Source organism: Pagrus major, chromosome 20 (assembly GCF_040436345.1).
Source record: "Pagrus major chromosome 20, Pma_NU_1.0".
In the NCBI taxonomy this organism is placed as follows: domain Eukaryota; kingdom Metazoa; phylum Chordata; class Actinopteri; order Spariformes; family Sparidae; genus Pagrus; species Pagrus major.
Window position 1 is genome coordinate 3,717,463 of NC_133234.1, and position 16,350 is coordinate 3,733,812.

General features: G+C 40.3%; 1 protein-coding gene across 3 annotated transcripts; it reads left to right on the forward strand.

Annotated features, from left to right (window-relative positions):
- The first annotated feature begins 910 nt into the window (after nucleotides 1-910).
- acbd4 (acyl-CoA binding domain containing 4) lies at nucleotides 911-15,821 on the forward strand. Of its 3 annotated transcripts, none has more exons than XM_073489868.1 (11): nucleotides 911-1,085; nucleotides 2,508-2,668; nucleotides 3,417-3,537; nucleotides 8,127-8,211; nucleotides 8,556-8,676; nucleotides 8,860-9,027; nucleotides 10,071-10,168; nucleotides 10,262-10,472; nucleotides 13,124-13,338; nucleotides 13,678-13,737; nucleotides 14,717-15,821. In XM_073489868.1, the coding sequence occupies exons 2-11, from the start codon at nucleotides 2,578-2,580 to the stop codon at nucleotides 14,840-14,842; spliced, it is 1,296 nt and encodes a 431-aa protein (XP_073345969.1). In that variant the 5' UTR covers nucleotides 911-1,085; nucleotides 2,508-2,577; the 3' UTR covers nucleotides 14,843-15,821. The 3 variants fall into 3 exon arrangements, with proteins under 3 accessions (XP_073345969.1, XP_073345968.1, XP_073345970.1); XM_073489867.1 differs by having other exon boundaries at nucleotides 2,530-2,668; XM_073489869.1 differs by having other exon boundaries at nucleotides 995-1,085; nucleotides 2,530-2,668; nucleotides 10,328-10,472; nucleotides 14,717-14,929.
- The last annotated feature ends 529 nt before the right edge of the window (nucleotides 15,822-16,350 follow it).

Consider the following 16,350-nt stretch of genomic DNA (forward strand, 5'->3'; position numbering starts at 1 on the left):
CCAAATATGATAAATGTAATTGCAAAATTTAAACAGAATATTTCCCCAAGGATATTTACTCCGTATTTCCAGTTTGGGTGAAAACTCATTATTCACAAGCTATCGATCCTTAAGCTTTTGTTCTGAAGGCACACGCTTGACAATTCCGGTTTTTGTAACGTGTCTCTGTCAACTTGACGTCAGACGGAATTTAAACGGATTACAGACTGGAGAGGGACGCTCTTGTGTTACGTGAATGAGCCGTCCTCTTCTCGGTCGACTAATCTCTAATTTTATCTAAATTACAGTCTAAGTGATGAACGGACTGATAACTGAAAATAGTCTCTCCTCTGCTGTCTGTTGTAATTGGGGCAATGGTGCTGCATAATGACGGGTCTTTAATGAATTGATGGCTCTATCGATCTGAAATAGCTTCTGTGCTGCCATCTGAACTACATAAGATATTTCTTGGGAATGAATAAGAATAAGTAGCCTCCGCTACATTTAAACTAAGATAAGGAGGATTGAAATTAAAAAACAGGAAAATCCGTTTCAGAACTGAGTTTAAGATTACTGAGGCATGGCGGGGGAAGGTAGATTTTTTTATTCAAATAACCAAATATAAAGAAATTAAGTGAATAGTTAAATTTTAATTTAACGGAATGGATAAAGGGAAAAAACAATATACAATTGTACACAAATATACATACAGTATATACACACATACACATATACTACTACAAAAGAAGGTAGCCTACTGATTATGTGAGTCTGAGTTTTGGAATTTTTAATTTAATTTTATGTTATGTTATTTTATTTCATTTTATTTTATTTATTTACTTATGGAGGTGTGTGGGGTAGGGTCTCTTTAAATATCCGGGTGGGCGCGGTCAAAGACGGGTCATGTGACTTGACACGGAAGTCCTCTGTGCAGCAGCCCAGGTCCGTCCGTGGGCAGTTTCACCGTCAAAGTGCTCTAAACCTATAAATAGCCGAAACCACAATTCTCAGTCGGCTCAGTGAGCATTTTCATATTGTTGTGGTCTCTCTGATAAAGACCAAACCTCCTGCTTACTTCTTGCTGGCGATGGCACACGTCCAGTGAGGTAAGACAAGTTAACAAGCTAACTACTGCTATGCTACACCGGGGTTCCCAACTTGGTTAGCTAAGTTAGCTAGCTCGGCTAACTTTCTTAGGTTGCATTTCACATTCTTGTTTTGTCTTATCAAACTTAACTTTCTTTTGGTAAACTAATTTTTCTCGGCATAATTATGCAGCAGAACATCGTGTGTACGCTTTTAGTTAATCCAGTTGCAATTCTCCAGTTCGGCATGAAATTACAGAAAATGTTGAAGCATCAGAAAACATTGAGTGGAGCATGTAGGCTCTGGATTAACCTCTTACCCAATAAATCCTCCTCTGAGGAACAGTGGGCCATACGAGCACATTACTGTGCCTACAACGTAATGCTTAGCAAAGGGAAAGCTAATCTGTACAAATTGATACAAATTAAATTAATGAAGGTGTTTCTAGTGATTTTAGATTAAATATAGCTGTATCTGACGTATACAGGAAACTGTTCTACCACAAATTTTTTACCACAAATAAATAAATAAAATAAATAAAAAACACATCATGAACACAAACATTCCAATTAATGAAGTTTCACAGTTTCTGAAAAGTGACAACCAGGGGAAGGATATGAGAACATTTCGTGGCACTGAATGTTCCTCAGAGAACGTTAAAATCAGTAATAATATCTTGGAAGTGCCTCAGTCACAGTTCAAATCTCAGTCCGCTTAGACAGAGCCATAACAATGTTACAAAGGAACAATATGGGGGAGCTGCTACAGGCTGATCCACACAGACTGAAGGCTGCTTAATTTTGACTTTTAACCGATTGAATGCTTAAAGCTGCTACAAGGAACTTTTACTTTTAGTTGATTCTGGTGGCCCCTGTAGATAAAAAATGACGATGGGTAAACCATCGTTACTTGATTTTAGTGCTGTACCGCCACGCACTGGCTGTGAGACTCCTCAATCCCTCCTCAGCAATCTGCCATAAACATTGTTTTTAATTTAATGACTTATGCAACCTGGAATAGTCAGAATCTGATATGGTGACAGGCATTAGGAATAATAACTATACAGTCATAGTCAATCTCCTCATTACTGGTCTTATTTGCTTATGGAAGGTCGCATAGAGGCATCAGTTTTAAGTTAAGACTGTTTCATAACCAGTTAATGGTTGCTCCTAGAACTTTTAAGCAATAAGTTATTTTGTGTTTTTTATGTTTTTGATAAGTCTGTATGACTTATAGAGATTAGTTTTCACTTAAACATTAAAGTCAAAGTAGGGAGAGGAATTTTCTTTTACCGACCTTAACTCGTGTGTCTCAAATGTGAAAAAGCAGAATTATACAATCATAGTAAATGGTGTTCAGTGTTGCGTACGTGTGACTTAGATCAAAATGTGTGTCATGTAATGTTACTTTTTGATTCCACTCCCTGACTTTTCTTGCTACAGCTGTGTTTGTGTGCTCTCTCAGCTCCGGCTGCACTCGTCCCTCCAGCTAGTTTAAACAAGTCAAAGTGTCATGCCGGTCCCTGCCATGGCAGAGCCCATGGTTGATCACCAGAAACGGTTTCAGGCTGCTGTGGATGTCATCCATAACCTCCCTAAAAATGGTATGTAGCCTCTTATAGCCATCGCATTAACTCACACACGTGTGACAGGAAGTTTGTTGCCGATTAGACTGTAGAAACAGTTTATGAAGCTGTATTATTGTAGGGTTGAACTGTATCACTCAGAAGCTTTGGAGCAGTTGACCTGTTAGTGCAGCTGTGATTCATGCTGTGCTGGCTTGTGCAGAGAGAGCTCTAAACCAGACTTCATTAAAAACGTATTGTCTTAATGTAGCCTAAACAACTAAACATTATCTCCTGGATATATTGTCATCTAACAGGACTTTGAATACAATTTCAACTCATATCATTATTACTTGATGCAAGTCAAACTGTTCTGTGGCTGCTTATTATTTGTTAAACATTCCAGAAGGTCGCTGTTTTCATAAAAGAGTGAGCAACACATCTGTCTCTGAAGTTAACAATAATAATCCTTCATACTCTTCACCAAACACCACTTAAGCCAACCACTGGTAAAAAAAAACTTCTCTAAGACAAAATATTATTGGATTAAAGGAACAGTTCACCCAAAAATGAAAATTCAGCCATTATCGACTCACCCTCATGCTGATGGAAAGTAAAATGGAATGGATTTTCATTTTGGATGAACTTTAAGATAGAATGCGTGTGTCATTTATGTCACTTTGTTATGTGAACACGAAAAACAAACTCTCAAATCTCTGAACACAGCTTTAGTTTCCTCTGAAACTAAAGTGAACACCAGCCGCTATTTTCCCCTGTTGTCTTGTAGGCTCCTACCGGCCGTCCTATGAGATGATGCTGCGCTTCTACAGTCTGTACAAGCAGGCCGTGTGTGGACCCTGTGTAGTGCCTCGACCTGGCTTCTGGGACCCAGTGGGTCGCTACAAATGGTCTGTATGTGTGTGTGTGTACTTGTATATGATTGTAATCAGAGCTAGATTAGTTTTCAGTAGCAGATACACAAGCTATTCAGTTGCTCTAATAAGTGGTCTTCTTTCGTACACTGATAGAATGCCATGCAGTTCATACTGTGCATCATGTTTCTATTTGGAAAACAGTTTTTTCATGTGTTGGGTTTTCATTAATTTGCCCAGTAGACAGACACAAGTCTGCTACATTTTGAGTTTGTTTTAAAGTTCTCTCTGTGGGTTAGATTCTTTGTCTTCAGGTCAGATAATTCAGTTAATCTTCACACTATGTCAGTGTTTGCAACCTTTGGTTCTTGCTAAGGAGCAGCAACTTGGGTTTTATATTGCAAGTTAATGCACAGTTACACACAGTCTTATACAGTACAGCCTGAAGTCAACAGTTAGCAGAGTTTGTGTTACACAGTTAGTGGGTGGAGAGAGGATCAGTCTTACAAAGAAGAAAAAGAAATCTTGACAACACACATGGCCTAACACTGAGGCTAATGTGGGGTTTCACTAGATAGACTCTAACATGTCCTGTCAGTTCAGTTCACTTCTAACAGATTAAGGTGCCTCTAGCTTCTATCTTGTATTTGGTCTTCTGCAGAGCTGAAATTGGTCACTTAATCAATCAGTGAATCAACAGAAAATGAATTATTTGTTGAAGGAGGAAAGAAACCAGAAAATATTCAGATTTACCAAACTGACATCAGATAATTGTCTCCTTTTTTTCCTTTAAAAAATTACTGTAACCAATAAATTGATTATCAAAATGGTTGGTGATTAATTTGATAACTAATGATCAATCATTCAGACTTGTGATTTGGATCTGCTCCAAAATTGTATGGGCTCTTCCTTGGCCTATGCTACAACCTTCCACCCAGTTCAATGTAGTCCTGCTGACAAACAGAACCAAAACTGAACGTCCTTGGTTGAGGTTATAAAAATGATTGAAGAGAATGCATTTTTAAAATAAGGCATTTTTGGACAGAGACAGTTTTCCTGCTCTCCTCAGATGAAAAAGATCTAAACTTTGAAATTTTGTGAAGGTGCAGGAAGCAAGACTGAACAGTAGATCTGACATGATAATAATAAAGCGGTGCTGCTAATCAGATCTTTGAAGATTACATTTGGCATATTATCTTCATATTGCTAATGGAAGGGTGTGAACCAGAGTGGTGCAAGTGATGATACACTATAAATGTATATCAAATGAAAACTTTTGGTGAACGCTTTGTGCTAAACCAATGTAGAGTCACTCTGAATTATTTGGGGCCAGAAGGACAGTAATATAATATAATATAATATAATATAATATAATATAATATAATAAACATATTGTTTTTCAATAAATGTCAAAGTAAGATAAGATAAGATAAGCCTTTATTGTCTCCCTTAGGAGAAATTTGTCTCGGGCATTCGAGAGAACACAGGTGACGCAGCAGCACACAGTCTCTCCATATACACACAATGTGCATGTAGTGGAACTAAGGAAAATTTATACCTGTTCAACTAGCCTGTACCTTCTGCCTGAAGGCATCAGCTCATACTCTTTGTGAAGGATGTGGTTTGGGTCAAAGGTGATTTTAAGGCCATGCTTCCTCACTGTCTCCTCAAATATCTCCTGAAGAGAAGATGGGGGCTGCATGCCAATTATTTTTCCTGCCCTTCTGATCAGGTTTTGGAGTTGCGATTTGAGTTTAACAGACAGGTTACCAAACCATGTTTTGATGCCATAACGAAATATAGATTCAATGGCTGCCCTGTAGAACAATAACATAATGCTTTTGTCCACTCCATGGACCCTGAGCCTTTGCAGAAAATGCAGACGCTGACTAGTTCGTGAACAGACATACTCCACTTGGTGAGCCCATTGTAACTGAGAATCAAAGTGAATACCTAAGTACTTGTATGTTGTTACCTGCTCAACTCTCTCCCCGTTAATTAGAACTGGGCTGTGATCACCAACAGACCTGGGATCGAAGACCATTTCTTTAGTTTTTTTAACGTTTAACAGCAGGTTGTGCCCCCCACACCATTGCACAGCCTCTTCTATCTCTGACTTATACATGGCAATGTCTGAATCTTTTGTCAGTAAACTGAGTATGGCTGTATCATCAGAAAACTTGATAATGTAATTGTTTGTGTACTGGTTACTACAATCATTTGTATATAATGTGAAAAGAAGGGGAGAGCTTACGCAGCCTTGAGGAGCTCCGGTACTTATAACCTGTATGTCAGAGAGAGTTGAGTTAACTTTCAGCTGCTGTTGTCTTCCTATGAGAAATGCATGGTACCAGTTGATTATATAGGGGTTCACCTCCATCTGTTTCAGCTTGTTTAACAGGGTCTGAGGGAGTATAGTATTAAATGCTGAGCTAAAGTCCATAAACATTAGTCTAGCATAAGCTGTAGGATTTTCAAGGTGCTTTAGAATAAAGTGAGTTGTAGTGTTTAAAGCATCATCAGTGCCTCTACCATCATTATAAGCAAATTGGTAGGGGTCTAAGAGATGTTGTACCTCACCCCATAGGTTCCCTACCATAATGCGTTCAAGTGATTTCATCATCAGTGCTACCGGTCTGAAATCATTATTTTCCTGTGGGCAATGTTTTTTTGGAACAGGAATAATGACAGCTTTTTTCCATATTGTAGGAATGGTACATGTATCAACCGAGAGCTGGAATAGAGGGCTCCATGCTGGGGTCAACTCATCAGCAAATGTTTTAAGAAGAAGAGCCAAAATACCGTCCGGCCCACTGGCCTTCCTAGTGTGCAACTTTTTAAAAACCTTGGCCACAGTACTTGGATCAATTACTATTCTATCCTGTGCTGGATCACATGTCACTGTAACTGACAGGTTTCTACATTCATCAGTACAGTCACTCCCTTCAGAATCAAAACGTTTATAGAAATTGTTGAGTTTGTTTGTTTTTTCCAGTTCATTCAGTACATGCATTTCCCTCTTGTCAGAGTTCAGGTTGGTCATTTCTTTCACAGAGTCCCACAGTTTTTTCGAGTTCTTAGTTGAAAAGGCTTCTCTGACACGAAGACTATGTTGCTCTTGTGCTTCCCTTAGTTTCCCCTTTAGTTCTCTTTGAACTGCTCTCAGTTCCATTGTATCGTTGTTCCGGAAGGCTCGTTTTTTCTGTCTGATGCAATGTTTGATCTCAGGCGTGATATAGTCTTTGTTATTTGGGTATATCCTAATGGTCTTTTTTGGCACTACAGTGTCAACACAAAAATGAATGTACCTTGTGATCGCCTCCGCAATAATGTCAATATCGTTGTCTTGTTGGAAAACATCCCAATCTGTGGCCAGGAAGCAACCACTTAGCTCCTCATTGTTCTTATCTTGCCAGACACTGACAGTCTTTAAGACAGGTTTGCTTCTTTTAAGGGCAGACCTAAAAGTGGGAATTAGCTCGATGGTGTTATGATCCAAATTTGAAAGGGGGGGTCTGATCTTAGCAGCATATGCATCTTTAATGTTGCCATAGCATTTGTCCAGTATTTCATTTTTCTGTGTGCTAGTTTTGACATATTGTTGGAACCCTGGGAGAGCGTAGTCCATCTTACAATGATTGAAGTCCCCTAGTACAAATATCGGTGCATCAGGCTTGTTTTTTAATTGCTGATGAACACAGTCCGCTACACGTGAGGCAGCCTTGGATGCGTTCCCACTAGGCGGGATGTATACAGCACAAATAAAAATGTTCCCATAGTCTCTGGGTAGGTAAAATGGTCTTATACCCACTGAGCAGACAACATCTGTGGACATCCAAAACAGGTTGATATCATGTCCGTCGGGCCAGGCCATGATCTGGACGTCCATTGACGGCCAGAATTAGTCGATAAATGATGTTGAGAAAAGACGTCCAGTCAGGCCATAATCTAGACATCTACTGACATCCAGAATTAGTTGAGAATAGACGTTCGTACTGGCTATGATCTGGACGTCCACTGACAGCCAGAATTAGTCGATAAACGATATATAAACGTCTATACAACGTCCAGAAAAGACGTATAAAAAACTTTCATTCTGGCTCCCCAGAGGACGTCTTGGATGTCCATAAATGACGTCTAAAAGACGTGATCTAGACCACTTTTTGCTCACTGGGTAAGTTCAAGGTCAGGAGTGCATACCATGTCTTTTGTTGTGTAATTCCTGCACCAAGAGTCCTTAATAAAGACACAAATGCCACCTCCCCTCGTTTTCCCAGAGTTATTATTCCTATCCATGCGAACATTTGAGAACCCCTGTACCTGAACTAATGGATCTGGGAAATCTCCCTGAAGCCAGGTCTCTGTGTAGATCATGAGGCATGACTCGCGGTATTGATGGCAGCGGTGGCTTGTTGCACCTTTGGCGGAGACGATGTCGGATACAAAGTGTTGGCTTTTAGCCCACAAAATGTTTAATTGAATACATCTCATTTTTGTGATGTTTGTGACGTGAAGTGAAGAAATAGCACAGTTGCACAGTACACTATATAGTCAAAACCAGTGTAGTTTAACATTGAGTAATGGTTGATGTTTTGTCTGACTGAGTGTTCTCCTGTATGTGTTAGGGATGCCTGGAGCCAACTAGGAGACATGAGCAGTGAGAGAGCCATGGCAGCATATGTGGACGAGATGAAGAAAGTGGCACAGGAGGTACATGATAATTTTACTTCGTTCATATATTTAAATTTAATGCTTTACTGATTCTATCTACACACTGCAGATGAAAATAAGTCAATTTACATTTTAATTGATGTCCTCACAAATCATTTTGATGTAAAGAGAATCACCTTTTGGGCATCACATGAGATCTGTTTTGGTCAAGTTCCTGCTTGTTTTTTTTAGCTCTCCAATCAAATCAGTTCACAGTAACATTGTGAAGTTATGCATTTAAAAAGATAAATTAGTTTCTCAGCAGCATGCCGCCCGGCCAGATGAACACAGGGGTTTGTAATAAGCAGTCCAGTGATCAATAAAGGTTTCCACTGACTCTACAGGTCATCGACACCATGCCCATGAATGAGAAGACAGCCACACTCTTCCACCACTTTGAGCCTCTCTACCTGGTGATTGATGACATGCCACGGCCTCCAGAGTCACTGCTCACAATCAGAGAAGGTCAGCGGCTCTGAGGGTCGCTTTCTAACCAGCAGTGATCGAGCAGCTTGACGGCTGCACTGAGATCTGCTGGGAGATAATCATCTTTGATTAAAAAGAGATCTGCCCCATCTCTGTGATCCACTTCTGATGAATTGAACGATAACATTAAACAGGGTGTCTGGTCTTTGTCCGTTACTGTAGGTCTGAAAGGCAGTGAGCATGCTGACAGGCTAGCAGAGATGAAGGATGATGATGAGGAACAGGGCGGCCCTGAAGAAGACTCTTTTCTTCCTGAGAGGGCAGAGGCAGATCAGGATCAGTTCAACCTGTCTGAGGTTATAGACCTGTCTGCCAACATCATCCTTAATGGTAGGTAATAGATGGAGTCCTTCCTGTTTAGAATGAACTCAAAGACACACTCAGCCCTTTAAAGGTGTTATTGATAACATTCAGCCATTAAATGTGTCACTCCATCTCCCCCCTACCATTGCATTCTCATCACAACACTGCTTTTGTTCGAATCATCTGCCTCTCTACTGGTTTCCAGATTCTTAGCATAGCCAATGTCGCAAATGCTTGCTAATGTAAATGTCGCTAACACAAGCTAGCTAATGTTTGGGCAGTACAGTATGCTGGGCGCATCCTGTAGAAATTAGACATTTTTATGTTTTTTTCCCCACAAACTGGCAACTACCACGACTGATGTTATGCTGAAAAAACACTAATACCACGTGATACCAAGCTGTTATATATTGGCTGACAAACCTTATTAGAAGCTGGAATCAGCTGTCAGAATTCTTACACAGTGGTAAACAATCATTTGGGACCTGACAAACATTTTAAAATTTTTAATTCACAATCATAATAATGTGTTTAAGGAAATTAGATAAGATACAAGCTCGACTGTTCTCATCCAGACAAATTCACAGAAAACAGCAGACATTTCATTTTTCATTGATGTATTTATTTCTTTGGACAGATCTCAGAATGGGTATAAAATAGTTATTTCTGATTATTTAATCTCATTTTATAAATACTGCAGTCAGCAGCAGTCATTGTTAATGACAAATTCTCTGCTGTGTGTTTGACTATATTGACACAGATAGAATTTACAGATTTATACTCTCAGGACTGTTTTGAAAAAGCTGAACATTTTTGGGGGTAAGAAGAACACCGCTTTAGGCTAATTCTGTTCTAAGAGTTAGCTTTGTAAATGTTTGTAGCCTGCCATGCTGTTTTTCTTAGTACAACTTCATAGCAAAGAAAAATTATGTCAATCATGTCATGAAGTTTAAATTTCTATAACGATCCTGTTTATCTTCCACTAATCATTGGAGATTTTCTTTTTTAAATGGATAGACTATTCTGCTTTCTGTAAACAAAACAGTAAAGTGCTGGTTGTGCTGCTGCAGACTCTGGTGTGTCTGAGGGTTTGGTGCTGACCAGCGACTCAGAGAGCGAGATCTTCTGTGACTCTGTGGACTCGGTGGAGCAACTCAGCAACGTCAAGGTACAACTCACTCACAGGAAGATGAAGTTAGCAGTAACGAATGAAAAGTGTAAATGGAGAGTTTCATTGCATGTACATTAATACTGATTCCAGAATCCAGTTGTCAAGTCCAATGGTTTTCATAACGGCAATGAGTCATTGGAATCGTCTCCGGTTCAGAGCCAGCAGCTGGAAGGCCGTCTGGAGGTCAGACAGGTCGGAGCAGGTCAGGGTGGAGAAGGGGCGGAGGATGGAAAGGGTCAGGGCCCCAACAGAAGGAGTCGAGACACCGGGAGGGAAGCGCCCTACCATAACTGGAGAGAACGTAAGTTGCTCCAAATAATATATTTCTAATGCAAAATATACAAATAAAACTGTGTGAAATAATACTGCAGAGTAAACTGTGGCAAAAACGACAACATTATACTGTTTTGTTCAGCAAGACAATCTTCCCATATGAACACCACTGAAATCATCCGAAGTAAAAACAAAATGTTAGCTGTAACGGAACTATATCACAGTTTCCATGGCAACCCGGATGCGAGAGGATGCTGGCGTGAATATCGCCGCTTCTCAATCTGTTGCAAAACTGCTTTTTCTGTTGAAAAAAGAAAGCCAAGTTGTCTCTACAGGCTCTGGGATTGTGCTACAAACTTTGAAGGCTGCACACCTGAACAACTGGCTCCGTGGACTCTGTGGACGTCACCTTTCTCCGCTGATCAGCTGTTAGCCTAGCAACGCTAACTTTCTAACCGACTTTATTCACCGCCTGGCTCCTGTGTCGCCCTCCTCTGCTACTGTGGCTGCACACCTGAACGGTTGGCTCCATGGACTCACGTTTCTCCGCTGATCAGCTGTTGGCCCCGCCAATTGGCTGTTGGCCTGGCGCCGCTGACTTTCAAACCAGCATGCTCCGTGCTCTGTGGGCTGTCCAGCATTGCTCTGCTGGTCCTCCCTCCACCACGGCCTCAGGATTGTTTGCCGCCTGGCTCCTGTATCGCCCTCCTCTGCTACTGTGGTCTCCCCCGGCTCGCGGCGATGTTGGATGGTCGCTGCTCCGCCGCTGCTGGCGTGATCTTCAGATGCTCAGCGCAGGAGCTCCTGGACCTCTGCTGTCGCTTCGCCCCGGGCTCCATCGCTGGGATTGAATCACTTGGTCTCCTGCATCGCCCCGCTGTGTGCACAGGGCCTCCAGACTCAAGTTTATTATTGTCTATTCTTTGTTTTGTATGTTCCACTTTGTTAAGCGTCCTTGGGTACCCTGAAAGGCGCTATAAATTAAATGTATTATTATTATTATTATTATTATTATTATTATTATTATTATTATTATATCACAGTCACGACTTAAACTTCACCACCACTAAGCGTCTTACTACGCTATACTATTCACACTTTACTGTAAACTGATCAGTGTACAAGTTGTAAAGTTAGTTAGTTTTCCCCGACATTCTCTTTCATTTTATTTAGCCACTTGTTAGGAACAGCCGTTTTTAAGACACGTAAAGTGGGGTTACTTACTGATTATTGGGGGTATTTTATGCTGGAGAACAAAATATGAAATTCTCTTAAGCTTGTGTTAACCGCAGACCGTATTTCAAGTATTTTACCGAAAAACCCATTTAAAAACCTTGACTCTTGACTTGGTGACAAAAGAACTTGAAGTGCAAAAATGCTAACTTAACCAAAAGGCTGGTTTTAGGATCAACAATAATCTGTAGAGATGAAGAAGTTTAAGTTTATGAAATGTCCAAACACTACAAAGTTATAGCAAAACATCCACAGGTGTTAAAATCTCTTCTTCTTAATAGATGGATGAGAATAATGTTGTATATTTGACACTGTCAAGATAAATACTAAATGCTATCCTTTTATTAAAGATTTTGAGAATCATTTTTGTCAGACAGAGACTATTCAAGGTCATAGTTCTGTAAAGTAGAACCATATGCCTCTGGATAACTTGATTGAATTGAATTGATTGATTTATTTTATTACTCCTTTCTGCTCCTAAATGTCCTTTTTTAATGAAGCCTGTGAGGTCTGATAAACCTTGCCATTCTGGCAGTCTGAAAGGGCACCATGGCACTCTGGTGATTATTGGGAATACTTCACATAAGTAGACACAGACACAGATACAGTTATTAAACCACTTCAACTGTTAAACCTCAGCTAAGCAAGGCTGCACATGCTACCTTTCTAGCTGGCTGGTTTCTGGGTTTACAGGCTCATTTGTCAGCATCAAGGTGAAGAGGCGGTGTTAGCAGTGTTAGCTTGCTGGTTTTAGCTACCATCAGGAAAGACTGTCTGTCTTTTTGATTTTAAGAGTTCAGTTCAGGGTTGTGTGCCGTTCTCAGAGTAACATCTGTATAAAGAAGTAACCAGCTACCATTAGCTGCTTCCATCAACACTGTGTCCCCACCAGTTCATAACTCTGCCCAGGTTAGCTAGTCAGCAAGCTAGGTACAAAGGTAAATACGTTTCTGTGTCTGTGTACTGTGTTTACAGCGGCAGCCTCTGGTTGGTTGATTCAGAATTATTTTTGACAGTGTTGTGACCTAGCTAACAGGAGCTAACTGGCTAAATGTGGTAGCAGTTGTTGAGGTTGCTAGCTTGAACAGGCAGGAGGGTGCATGTGATTGGCTGAAAGTTAATAAAGTCATGATGTCATGAAAAATGCCATTAAGAAATAAAAACAGACTTTTGATAGAGGGCATTCTGAAATAAAAAATATCAAATTATTGTTTGACTTTATTTATTTAATACAATTACTTGATATGGGAAGTTATTTTATAATTACTTTTTCATTAATGTAATATCGAACATTTGGACTAAAATACAAGAAACTTTGTATCCCTCTTTTTCCATGAGGTTTTTGCATTCGAGCAGTGCTCCACTTTAAATTGTTCTTACTGTGTATATTGTTTGTCTTGTATATCAAATGATTATGATGATTCAAATGACTATTTTGGTCTCTAGGTGGTGTTCCTCAGGGCAGTCCAAGGCGGGGGGCCCAAGGTGGTGGTGGTGGTGGGGCAGGACGAGGAGGAGGGGACGGCTCAGAGGGAGGGATGGAGAGGCTGCATGATGCTCAGCTACAGCAGCAGATTATCCTGGCCCTGCGGAGGCTAAGAGAGGACATGAGGAGCGTGATGGACAGGCTGGAGGTGGTGGAGAGGCTGGCTGCTACAAATGTGAGCATGTGTCTGATAATTGTTCTTTATTGATGGCAAAAGTGATGGATAGTTATTGAGAGAAACCAAATGATGTTCTATGGTAATGTTCAGTCGTGGTCAAAAGTTTACATACACTTGTAAAGAACATGTATTCTGCCTTATGTAGTCATCAAATGTGTCATAGAAATTCAAAACTCAGCTTACCTGAGCAAACCAATGGATTTTTTCTTTAAGCTTCAAATATAAATCTAAGTACAAGACCTGGTGTCAATATGGAAAAAAACCCCACTATGACCAGACTTACACTTCAGGTTGCCGTCAGTGGTGTGAAGCTCACTGCTGTTCTCTGTGTGACAGACCCAGGGTTCAGAGTGGAGACCATGCCTGCAGTGTGCAGCCACAGCCTCACAACAGCAGGTAAGAGAGGAGCAGGTCCACTTTGCTGTGCAGTCTGTCACTACACTGTTGGCTTCATTCCTGAACGTTTTAAACTGAAGGTATTGTCTACAAACTAACTGCAGAATGTGAGAATGAGGGTTAATTCTGGACTTTGGGAACAGCAGTGGAAACTGCTCGAAAAGTGGACCTTAAGTTGGGATCATTTGTCAACCATTTACATTTAATATGAACAATGAACCAAATGTAATGTGAACGGTGTCAGAGAAAATTATCACCAGCTCTGCAGTTCCCCTCAGCTCCACAGAGAACTGTAGCATCTTTTAGCTCAATGTTCTGGTTCAGTCTCTCTGAACTCTGATAAACTGTCTATATACCTGCTCAGCACCACAACAGCAGACGGACACATTCAGAGACTAGCTGGTGAATATAGTGGACCATTTAGCAGCTAAGGAGCCAAATATTTCCTCAGGAGTTGGTGGAGACAAAAACAGAGTTAAAATGAGAGTGAATATTAAACTTAAGTTCATCAGGTGGACACAGACATGACCCCAAATAAATGCTCATGTTTGTCTGTTTATGCTGAATGTGTGAATATCACAGCAACTCTATAAGGTGATAATATGTCAGTGTTTAGTGTACAGCCTTTTCAAGTAGACTGCCTCAGGAGGTACACAAGGAAACAGTTCATTTAAGTCATTAATGTGCATATAGAAAATATGACTTTGGTGCCCCCTGGTGGTAGTGCAAAAACGGCCACTGGCAGACAGCAGTGCAGTGATTTTCTGCTTTAATGGTTTGCCATTATCTTGTAATTGCTGTTTATGACTGCAGCAGCCACTGTACAGCAAAAGTTGAAAAGTATTTAGTGAAAGCCAGTTGTTAGATACATGATGCTGAAATATTTCACAGTAGTCTGTCCTTGGTTTTAACTGTATTATAACAGCTCCTGCCCCTGTGTTCTATAATAAAATAATGAGGTGTTTGATGTTTCTCTCAGGAGGAGAGGTGGTGGCCATTCGATGTGTCAGGTCAGACCGTCCTCTTCCTGCTGTGGCCATTTGTTGCTCAGGGTCTGGTCTACCTGCTGAGGAAAGCCCATAAGAGAAGTCGCATATCTTCATGAAGGGAGCGGATCAAGACATTCAACCATTCACTACAGTGAACCACCAGTGCAAGGAGTTTAATTTCTAGAGCGGAAAGGATTGAATCAAAGTTGAATTCATTGGATGGCTTTGCTTTCATCCTCCCTCATTGTGTGCACTGAGAGGAGGGAAAGAAGTTTGTTGCTTCCTGCTGGAGAGAAATGTACCTGGCTGCTCGTACACCTCAGGATCCAGAAATCCTGTCACTCACTACGGCAAATTTAAATTATTCAAGAGGATTAATCAGCTGGCTTCTGTTTGGCAGCAGGGAGCAGATATGGAACATGATAATGACCTGGATAAGTGCTAATACTGATCATGACGAGCCTGAATGAAAATCTTGGATTATAGTATTACATTATCCAAGTTAGTGAGACATAATGGTAATTCACCATATTCCATTTAGTTTGGGTTATGCTCAATGTCTTTTGTATTATACAGAATATGTAAGTGTCACAAACAGCATGGTGCAGCCAACGTATGTGCTATTCAATAAAAAAATCTGGAGTCATGTAGTTCTAATAATGTCACTGTCTTTGCAGCAGCTCTATATTGATAAATGACTCTATGGCTACACTTGTCATTTCATTGTAATCTGTCAGATCTGATTGTTGACCTCAGATTGTTTGTCAGTCTTACAATCAAACTATTTGTCAATGCTCTTGCACTGCATGTGTGCTAATTGTACATTACGAGATCAAGAATACAACTTTGGAACAAAATGACAACAATTATGTTTATTATTTTGTGGATCCAATATCAATTTTAACATGGCCAGATTGTTTTGTTGCAGCTGGAGTTGTCTTTTGTGACTCTGTGTGTAATCAGATGATTAATTTCACTGAAATGACAAGTGTAATTGAGACTATTGTCACTAAACAATGGAAGAACTGTTTTCACAACTGCCCTGTAGTGAACTGTCATGTATAATACAAATTAAAAAGTCTATATTGAATAGAAGGCTGTGTTGTGTCAATGCCAAATATGAAGAATTTTGCCATAAGGCCTGTTGTTTTACCAAGGTGATCTGGCAGCCAATAATGCAGTTCATGATGGTGGGTCAAAACAAAAACACACCAACTTGGGTCCCAAGAAATAAGACGCTACAGTAACTTGTATAATAATGACTGCCCTCGCTCCAAAAAACAAAAAAATTACACCCAGCGACTATATCACTGCACAAATGGAAACATGCATGTACTCAAGCAGGAGGGGCTCTGTGTAAACATTAATGGTATCTTCCAAGGTTGTGCTTAGTTAACTAGCTGGGTGCCATCTAATTCCATTATACTGGAGAGAAGGCACACATCTCACACCAAAACAACCTACATAGATAAATAGGACTACAGGTACGAGGAAAAATATAGATTTTTGATTTTGAGGTGAACTGTCCCTTTAAAGCTAATGGAGCTAATGTTTGTCCTAAGATTTGTGTCGGCAGTTGGAGGTAAATATGAGTTAGTCAGGAGGCTGATGGATCTCAGTGGTG

What these genes read in the sequence shown, in the direction of transcription:
- acbd4 (XM_073489868.1), top strand. Translation starts at nt 2,578, where the DNA reads ATGCCGGTCCCTGCCATGGCAGAGCCCATGGTTGATCACCAGAAACGG. An exon ending in AGAGGCTGGCTGCTACAAAT is followed by an intron (nt 13,339 to 13,677) that starts GTGAGCATGTGT and finishes TCTGTGTGACAG; the next exon opens with ACCCAGGGTTCAGAGTGGAG. An exon ending in CCACAGCCTCACAACAGCAG is followed by an intron (nt 13,738 to 14,716) that starts GTAAGAGAGGAG and finishes TGTTTCTCTCAG; the next exon opens with GAGGAGAGGTGGTGGCCATT.